Source organism: Pelecanus crispus, chromosome 15 (genome assembly GCF_030463565.1).
Source record: "Pelecanus crispus isolate bPelCri1 chromosome 15, bPelCri1.pri, whole genome shotgun sequence".
Taxonomy (NCBI): Eukaryota; Metazoa; Chordata; class Aves; order Pelecaniformes; family Pelecanidae; genus Pelecanus; species Pelecanus crispus.
The window spans coordinates 633,023-643,051 of NC_134657.1; the positions used below are offsets into that span (position 1 = coordinate 633,023).

The following is a 10,029-nucleotide window of genomic DNA, read 5'->3' on the forward strand; positions in this document are numbered from 1 at the left end:
TCACCTTTCGTTGTGTGCTGTTTCACAGCCAAACATACAGTGGCGCTCCGTGCTTGCTTATTTCCTTACACTGCCAACACGGTCTCACTGTCACGATCAGCAGAGCCCTGCTCGACACTGCAAACATCCAGTTATTTCTCCCACCACAGAGATGGTAGCACTGAGAGCTCTTGTTGCTCCCCACCTTCCCTTGACAGCGCTTTCACAGCCAAACACACTCTGGGCATCTGCCTTTCCCTTGCCTCCCAGCACTCCCAGTACACATTCTCAAGCTCCCTCTCACTCTCGGCATAGACCAGCTCCCACAGTGCAAACGTCCAGCGATTTCTCCCACACCATAGGCCTAAGGGCTTATTGCTCTTTTTGGTCCTCACCTTCCCTTGGCTGAGCTTTCACACGTGCAAATGGGGGGGCTCTGCCATGGTCTAACGTCTAACTGTCCTGCAGCCTATTGCTCTTTTTTCCTTCTCCATCTCTCTGACTTGCTGCCCAATCCAGGCTTTTTTCCTTCCATCTGTGCCCTGCTCCCTGTCTTTTATCTTTGCCTGTCTTTCCCTTTGTCCTGCCTCCCTGTCCCTTTTTTTCTCTCTCTAATGCTCTGCCCTGCTCCCTGTCCTTGTCTTTGTGACAATCCATGTTGTGCTTCCTTTCCTCCTCTTTCTCTCTCTATCCCCTGTCCCTCTTCCCATCTTTCTCTCTCTTCTCTTCTCTCCATTGCTCTGTCCCTGCTGCTTGTTTCTCCCCTCGGTCCTGCTCCCCGTCCCTTTCTTCCTCTCGCTGTCCCTCTGTCCCGCTTCCTGTCCCCGTCTTTTCTGTCTTTATTTTTCTGCCCTGCTGCCTATCACGTTGTTTCTTGCTCTACAACCCTGTCCAACTGGCTCTACCTTTTATTGCTTCTCTCTCACTGTTTCATGCTTCTCAGCCCTCTTTTCCTCTTCCTCCATCTCATTGCTGCTTTTTTCCCCTTCTCGGTCTCTTTGCCCAGATCTGACCCTCTTTTTATTTCTTAGTTCTCTCTGTCCTGTTCACTTTCCAGTTTCTCTCTCCATCTGTACTGTTACGGATTTACACATGCCTGGCCACCATAACAAGGTCCAGGCCTAGGATGTCACTGAGAATACAAAGTCCGAGTGAAGGTTTCCAATTAGTCTTTTATTAGTTCTTAGGTTACAGCTCGAGCTGGGTGCCTCCAGAGAGGGACCCCTACCCCAGTTCACACCTCTCAGTTATACCCGTACCACCCATCATCCGATTCCCAAGTCCAACCGCAAGCCCAATCACTTAATTCTGGTCAGTGGTCTCTTGATTCACTGTTGCTGGGCTGGCCGCCTTCTGAAGTTACTATGTTCTCTTGGAATTGTCTCGTTGGTCCTTACCTTCTTCATTCCACTCATATCTGCTGAATTCAGCGACTTCTTTTGTGGTGGGTTGACCCTAGCTGGTTGCCGAGTGCCCACCAAAGCTGCTCTATCTCTCCCCTCCTCAGCGTGATGGGGGAGAGAAAATACTACAAAAAGCTCATGCGTTGAGGTAAGGACAGGGAGAGATCACTCTGCAATTACCGTCACGGGCTGGACAGACTCGACTCAGGGAAATTAATTTATTGCCAATCAAACCAGAGTAGGGTAATGAGAAATAAAACCAAATCTTAAAACACCTTCCCCCAACCTCTCTCTTCTTTCCGGGCTCAACTTCACTCCCAGTTTCTCTTCTCCTTCCCCCCAGTGGTGCAGGGGGATGGGGAATGGACAGTTCATCACGTGTTGTCTCTGCCGCTCCTTTCTCCACAGGGGAGGACTCCTCACAGTCTTCCCCTGCTCCAGCGTGGGGTCCCTCCCGCGGCAGACAGTTCTCCACAAACTTCTCCAACATGGGTCCTTCCCACGAGCTGCAGTTCTCCATGAACTGCTCCAGCGTGGGTCCCTTCCACGGGGTGCAGCCCTTCAGGAGCAGACTGCTCCAGTGTGGGTTCCCCATGGGGCAACAAGCCCTGCCAGCAAACCCGCTCCAGCCTGGGCTCCTCTCTCCATGGGGCCACAGCTCCTGCCAGGAGCCTGCTCCAGCGTGGACTTCTCATGGGTTCACAGCCTCCTTCAGGCACATCCCCCTGCTCCGGTGGGGGGTCCTCTGCGGGCTGCAGGTGGATATCTGCTGCACCGTGGGCCTCCATGGGTGCAGGGGGACAGCCTGCCTCACCATGGGCTGCACCAGGGGCTGCAGGGGAATCTCTGCTCTGGTGTCTGGAGCACCTCCTCCCCCTCCTTCACTGACCTTGGGGTTTGCAGAGTTGTTTCTTTCACATATTCTCACTCCTCCCTCTGGCTGCTCTTGCGGAGCAGTTTTTCCCCCCTTCTTAAATATCTTATCACAAAGGCATGACCGTTGTCGCTGGTTGGTTCAGCCTTGGCCAGTGGTGGGTCTGTCTTAGAGCTGGCTGGCATTGGCTCTGCTGGACCTGGGAGCAGCTTCTGGCATCTTCTCACAGAAGCCACCCCTGTAGCCCCCTCGCTACCACAGTCTTGCCATGCAAACCCAATGCACCCTTTTGGCTCTTTCTGGCAACCTGTCCTGCCTACGTGGTGCTCCTGCTTTGCCCTAATGGTGCTGCTGCCAGCACCCGTGAGGCCTTAGCATGAGCTGTGTTAGACAAAGTTGGAGCAGGAGCTGAATGAACAGTCACAGATGTCAAAAGCACCTGCACGTCAGGGGCCTGACCCTGCCATAGCAGTTGCTGTGACTCAAGTGACTACTCTAAAGTACTTCCAGATGCGAGGTGCTTGGTTCTGCCCTATCGGCCACTAAGCCACACATGACGTCACAAGCGTCTGCGCAATCCAGGGGCCTCATCCTGCCTTATGAGCTACCCAGCCTCGAGTGACATCACAAGCACATGCAAAAGCTGATCCTGTCAAAGCTGCTCCTCAGCCAGCACTGACGTCATAAGCAGCTGCATGAGCCAGAGGCCTGACCCTGCATCATTTGCTACTCAGCCACACGTGATGTAACAAGAACCTGTGGCTGTCAAGAGCTTGATTCTGCTGCATCAGACACTGAGCTACAAGTGAAAACAAAAGCACCTGCATAGGCGCCAAAAGGGTTGGTGGCACCCTTCCTCACTCTGGCTGGCACCCATGGGGTGTGGGGGTGCCTGTCCCTTCCCCTGTCCAGGGAATGACCTGCAGAGTTTGCGGGTGACCTGACCCTGATCCTGGCCCTGACATGTGGGGTTTGAGGGTGCCCTGCCCCTGTGCTGGCCAAGACCCTTGGGGTTTGGAGGTGCCCTGCCCCTGTCCTGGCCCTGACTCATGGGGTTTTGGGGTGCCCTGGCCTGGTACTGGCCCTTTCGTGTGGGGTTTGGGGGTGCCCTTTCCCTGCTGCTGCTGAGACTCACTGGAATTTAGGGTGCACTGCCCCTTTCTAGGCCATCACCTGCAGGATTTGTGGTGGCCCTTGCCCTGTCTTGGCATAGAACTGCAGTGTCTGGGGGTGTCTGCCCGCCCCTCTTCTGGTCCTGACATGCAGACTCTGGGGGTGCCCAGCCCCTGTATTGGCTGTGATCCACAGGGTTTGGGGTGCCCTGTCCCTGTCTGGTCTGTGACTCATGGGGTGCCCAGACTGTCTCCTGATGCTGACCCATGGGGTTTTGGGGTGTCCTGCCACTGACCTGGCCCAGACCTGTAGGGCAGGGAGTGCCTTGCCCCTTTCATTTCCCTGACTCATGACATTTGGGGGTACCCTTCCCCTGTTTTGGCCCTGACCTGCAAGTTTTCGGAGCGCTGTGCCCCTTTCCTGGCCCTGAGCCAGGGGGTTTGTGGTGCCATGCCTCTGTCCTGGCCCTGACACGTGGGGTTTTGGGAAGGCCGTGCCCCTGTGCTGACCATGACCTGGGGGAATTGGGGGTGCCCTGTCCCTGCCCTTACCTTGATCAGCAATGTTTGGGGGTGCCCATCCCATGGCCTGGCCAAACCGGTCAGGGCTTGGGGGTGACCTTTGCTTGTCCTGCCCTCATGCACTGGATTTTGGGCACCCTGCCCCTGTCCTGTACCATCCCCCTGACTCATGGTCTTTGGGGGTGCCCTGCCCTTTCACTGCCCTGACCCACAGAGTTTGGGGGTGCCCTGCCCCTGTCCTGGACCTGACCCATGAGGTTTTGGGGTTGACCCATGGATTTTTGGGTTTCCCTGTCTCTGTCCTGGCCCTGATCCACAGTCATTTGGGGGTGCCCCGTCTCTGTATTGGCTGTGATCCGGGGGTTTGGGGCTCCTGACCTGGCCATGACCCACAGGGATGTCAAGCTGCCTTGTCCCTGTCATGGCCCTGGCCTGCAGGGTTTGGGGTTCTCTACCCCTGTCTTGGCTGCTACAAGTGCGGTTTGGGGGTATTCTGCCCCTATACTGGCCCTGATCTGAGGTATTTTGGGGATCCCTGCCCCTGAACCTTGAGCTGTGGGGTTTTCTGGCCCCCTCTCTTTCCAGGACCAACTTGGCTTGGGGGTGCCCTGCTCCCGTTCTGGACCTGATCCGCTGGGTTTGGTGTGCCCTGTGCCTGTCTGGGCCACTACCTGTGGGGTTTTGCGGTTCTTGGCCCTTGTTCTGACCCTGGGTGCCTTCTCATGGCCATCACCCGTAGGTGCGTGGTGCCCTGTGTCTGTTGTAGCTGAGACTCATGGGGTTTGGAGGTGCCCTGCCCCTGTCCCGGCCCTGACCTGTGCAGTTTGGGGGTGTCCTGCCCCAGTCCTGTCCCTTACCTGCGGAGTTTGGATGTTTCTTGCCCCTGTCCTGGCACCGACTCATGGGTTTTGGTGTTCTCTACTCCTGTCGTGGCTGTGACCCACAGAGTTCTGGGCTTTCCCTGCACCAGTCCTGGTTCTGATCCATGGGGTTTGGGTGCCCTGTCCCTGCCTGGTCCATGACCTGCAGGGTTTGTGGATCTGCTGCCCCTGTCCTGGACCTGACCCGCAGGGTTTGGGGGTACCCTGCCCCTTTCCTGGGTCCATAGCTTCCTATTTAGGCCCTGAACACACTCTTTGGAGTGTGGCAGGATGAAACCACAATTTCTGTATGTCCAAACAAAAATATGTCAAAAAAAAAAAAATTTTGTACACCATTTTTTTAAAAAAATTTTTTCCAAATTGACAATGAATTTTAAACCTCATTATTCACCTATTTTAGTACCAACCACCTGTTGTGCACCCCCCGCCCCACCCAACAGGATTTTTACCAACAGATCAAAGATTTTTGTCTCATTTGGCATAATTTGGGCCAAAAAAAAAAGATGAAAAGCTGATGCTGGGGAGCCAGGAGTTGCACTTTTCTGGGACTGGCATGGGGCCTGCACCGAGGCTTTGCTGCTTGACTCTGAAATTTAAGTATGATCTTTTAAGCGCTCACTGCCCACCACTAAACATTAATTTTACTATTTTTGAATAGCAAAACACAGCGATTTTAGGTTGGAGCCGACCCCAGTTGTCAGAGCAGGACTGCATATTGCTGCCCCATCCTGGCGGGACCCAGGCAATAGCAGTTTTGGGGGATCTCACCCCAAAACATGGCTTGGGGCCATGTTTTTGCCCCGTCCCAGTGAAATAAATATGGGAAAATATTTGGCAGAAACATTCTTCCTTGGAGATGCTCCTTTTCTCCTTGTCTCTGCCTTCCCCTAGGGCTTGCTAAAACCCATCCCTCTGTGCCCCACATTCTTTTGAGGCCTCTTGTCCACTCTGGGTGTCCCCTTTGGGAACCCCCCAGCCCTTTTGGGTGCCGCCCGTGTGCCCCTTTGGATGCCCCTCCCATGTGCCTCCATGCCCCTTTGGGTAGCTCTCAGGCCCCTTTTGGTGTCCCCTGTCTCCCTCTTTGGGTATGCCCCCATCCATCTCCCTCCATGCCCCTCTGGGTGCTCCCTGGAGACCCCCAGTCCCCTCCCAGTGCCTTTTGGGCCCCCCTGGAGCCTTTTCCCTCCCTGCCACCCCCCAGGGACAGAGGCCCTGGGGTTCCTCACCACTCATCCCCATCGCCATGGGGACAGTGCCCCCATCCCCACCCCCAGCCCCTGGGGTGTCCTCATCCTCCTTAAGGGCCCCTGGCCAGTGCTGGCCCCATGCCCCGGACCTGATGGGCTTCCGCAGCTGCTACCGCAATGGAGGAGACGTGAGTGCCTCTGGGGGCTCCCGGCATACCCCCCACCGCTGGCTCCCCCCTGAAGCCCTGCTGTTTCCCCCAGGGTGCCCTCGGTGGAAGCTTATGAAGCGGCCATGGTGCTGAGCAGGGTAGGGGATGCACTTGGGTACCAGGGGGGCCGCTGTGAGTATTGCACCTCGGGACCCCAGATCCACACCGAGCTGGCGGGGCTGGAGGCCATCACCCTCGAGCCCCCCGAGCGGCCTGTCAGTGATGACACCGTCCTCCACCTTGCAACTGCTGAGGGCCTGGCCACAGGTCGGGGCGGGGGGGGGCCGCAGGGGTCTCCATTGCACCCCACAGACGCAGGGGAGGGTCCCCAGGGGATGGTGTCCCCATTGTACCCCAGGGCCCACAGCGGAGTGTTCCAGGGGGGTGGGGTGTCCCTATTATACCCCTGGGCTGCATGCAGGTTCCCTGGGGTGGGGGTTGGAGGTCCCTGTTGTATGCCTTGGGCTGCATGGTGGGGGTCTGGGGTGGTGTTGGGGGTCCCCTTTGTGCCCCTGGGCTGTATGGGGGGGAGTCTCTGGGGAGGTTTTGGGGGTCCCTGTTATACCTGTGAGCTGCCTGGGGGGCTTTCTGAGAGGGTTCAGGGGTCCCTGTTATACACCTGACCCAGACTGGAGGGTCCCTGGGAGGGGCTTTTGGGGGTCCCCAGCCAGCCCTGTAGGGGGTTTGGGGGCATCCTAATTCCACCTGCCTTTTAGGACGTCCAGTGAGGCTCCCTATTTCCCCTCCAAAAAAAAATTGGGGGGTGTCCCCATTTCCCCTCGGAGGGGTGTGTGTGTCCTATTTTTCCCCACAGTTTGTGGGAATTTGTGTTCCCTTTCCTCCTATGCTGGGTGTTGGGGGAGAGCTCATTTCCCCCTCCCAATTTTGGGGGCCCGGAGGGGGTGGTTATCGCTTTCCCACCCGATTTGGGGTGCTCAGGAGGATTGCCCATTTCTCTTGACTTTTGGGGTGTTTGTGGATGCTGTCCCACTTCCCCTCCTGTTGGGGGTGTGCATGGGGGATGTCACCCTTCCCCTCCAGTGTTGGCACCCATGGGTGGTGTCCCCTTTTCCCTTCAGTACTGGGGCATCTATAGGGGGCTGTCATCCTTTCGCTTTAGTTTTGGGGGGTCCATGGGAGGTGTCCCCTTTTCCCTCCACTTTTGGGAGTCCATGGGGGGTGTCATCTTCCCTTTGAGTTTTGAGGGATGCATGGGGCCTTTCCCTCCCCTCCAGTTTGGGTGATCCAGGGGCGTCTTCAGTACCACCCCCCTCCCACTGCCCCCCCCCCCCCCCCCCCAGGCCTGGAGGGGGAACCCCTCCTGCAGGAGCTGGCTTGCCGCTACGTGGCCACCATGGGTGACATGGAGGGCCGCAAGCCAGGGCCCACCAGCATGCTGGGTGAGTGGGGTGTGAGGGTCTGGGGGGAGTCAGAGGGTGTCAAGGGGTCTCACGCCCCCGACCCCCCCAAGCACCTCACAGCTGTGGCCTGGGGAGCCCGAGGGCTATCGCATCCCCTTCAACCCCACCGGCGCTGGCTGTGGGGCTGCCATGCGTAGCCTGGCCATCGGCCTCAGGTAGGGCCAGGGACACAGGAAAGGACAGTGGTGGGGGGGGATGGGGACATGGGGGGTCACATGGGGACGGGAGGGATGGAGGTATCAGAGCTGGGGGCACAGGGACAGGATGGGGATGGGGATATGGGAGTGTCAGAGCTGGAGGGATGGGGACAGGAGGGTGTCAGGACTGGGGACACAGGGGTGTCAGAGCTGGAAAGGAAAGGGACACAGAGGGGACAGGGATGGGGACACAAGGCTGTCAGACCGGCGGGGGGGGTGGGGACATGGGGAGACAGGGACAAGGGGGGATGGGGAGGACATAGGGATGGGGACATGGGGGTGTCAGAGCTTGGGGGATAGGGACATGGGGGTGTCAGAGCTGGAGGGAAGGGGACATGGGGTGGTGGGGAATGGGGTAACAGGGACATGGGGGTGTCAGAGCTGGAGGGAAGGGGACATGGGGTGGTGGGGAATGGGGTAACAGGGACATGGTGGGTGTAAAAGGTGGGGGAATGGGGACACAGAGGAGAATGGGGACAAGGAGGGTGTTGGAGCTGGAGAGGACAAGGACTGCGGATTTGGGGATATGCTGGTGCTGGTGCTGGTGCTGGGAGGCTGGGAACAGTGGGGATGGGGGGTGGCGGGGATGTCTGAGCTGGGGGAGTGGGGACAGGGAGCCCTAGGGACGGAGGACAGCAATAGGGAGGAGGGGACATAGGGATCACAGGACAAATCAGAGGGGGACATGGAGGTGGCAGGGCCAGGGGCGATGGGGACAACAGGGATAAGGATGGTGGGGACAAGGGTGGCATGATGGGGATAGGGACGAGGCTGGGGATAGGGGGACAGGGAGGGGACAGGGGACGACAGGGACAGGGCTGATGCCAATGCAGGTACCCGCATGCCTGGGAGCTGCCGATGCTGATCCAGGTGAGCATTGAGAGTGGACGCATGACCCACCACCACCCCACTGGTGGGTGTCAGGCCTTGCGGGACAGGGGAGGAGGGGACACTGGGGCACCCCTGAAACCCCTGTCCCCGCAGGGTACCTCGGCACTCTGGCGGTGGCCCGCTTTGGGGGCTCGGGGGGGTGGCCCAGAGCGCTGAGGGAGCTGAGCTGCTTGCGGGTCCTGCCCCTTGCATGGGACTACGTGGAGGGTGCCGGGGTGGCTGCGGCTGCCTGGCCCTTCTTCAGGGACACCTGGCACCGGTGAGGGGGTACTGGGGAGGGTTCTGTGGGGGCATTTTTCCTACTTTCCAACCTAAACCTCCCCTGGCGCAGCTTGAGCTCATTCCTCTCATCCTATTGCTAACTACATGGGAGAAGAGACCAACACCCACCTCACTACAACCTCCTTTCAGGTAGTTGTAGACAGCGATAAGGTCTCCCCTCAGCCTCCTCTTCTCCAGGCTGAACAACCGCAGCTCCCTCAGCTGCTCCCCATCAGCCCTGTGCTCCAGACCCTTCACCAGCTTCGTTGCCCTTCCCTGGACATGCTCCAGCACCTCAATGTCTTTCTTGTATTGAGGGGTCCAAAACTGGACACAGCATTCCAGGTGCAGCCTCACCAGTGCTGAGTACCGGGGGGACAATCACCTCCCTGCTCCTGCTGGCCACAGCATTCCTGATACAAGCCAGGATGCTGTTGGCCTTCTTGGCCACCTGGGCACGCTGCTGGCTCACGTTCAGCTGGCTGTCGACCAGCGCCCCCAGCTCCTTTTCAGCCAGGCAGCTTTCCAGCCACTCTTCCCCAAGCCTGTAGCATTGCATGGGGTTGTTGTGACCCAAGTGCAGGACCCGGCACTTGGCCTTGTTAAACCTCATACAGTTCGCCTTGGCCCATCAGTCCAGCCTGTCCAGGTCCCTCTGTAGGGCCATCCTACCCTCCAGCAGATCGACACTCCCACCCAACTTGGTGTCATCTGCAAGCTTACTGAGGGTGCACTCAATCCCCTCATCCAGATCATTGATAAAGATATTAAGCAAGGCTGGCCCCAAAACGGAGCCCTGGGGAACACCGCTTGTGACCTGCTGCCAACTGCACTTAACTCCATTCACCACTACTCTCTGGGCTCGGCCACCCAAACAGTTTTTTACCTGGCGAAGACTACGCCCGTCCAAGCCATGAGCTGCCAGCTTCCCAAGGAGAATATTGTGGGAGATGGTGTCAAAAGCTTTGCTAAAGTCCAGGTAAATGACATCCACAGCCTTTCCATCATCTACCAGGCGGGTCACCAGGTCATAGAAGGAGATCAGCTTGGTCAAGCAGGACCTGCCTTTCATGAACCCATGCTGGCTGGGCC

General features: G+C 57.9%; 1 protein-coding gene across 1 annotated transcript; it reads left to right on the forward strand.

Moving 5' to 3' along the window:
• The first annotated feature begins 6,135 nt into the window (after positions 1–6,135).
• On the forward strand, positions 6,136–8,939 carry LOC142594950 (ADP-ribosylhydrolase ARH1-like). The gene is made up of 6 exons (XM_075721574.1): positions 6,136–6,146; positions 6,220–6,434; positions 7,469–7,571; positions 7,639–7,743; positions 8,619–8,698; positions 8,770–8,939. The coding sequence occupies exons 1-6, from the start codon at positions 6,136–6,138 to the stop codon at positions 8,937–8,939; spliced, it is 684 nt and encodes a 227-aa protein (XP_075577689.1).
• Positions 8,940–10,029: the final 1,090 nt, after the last annotated feature.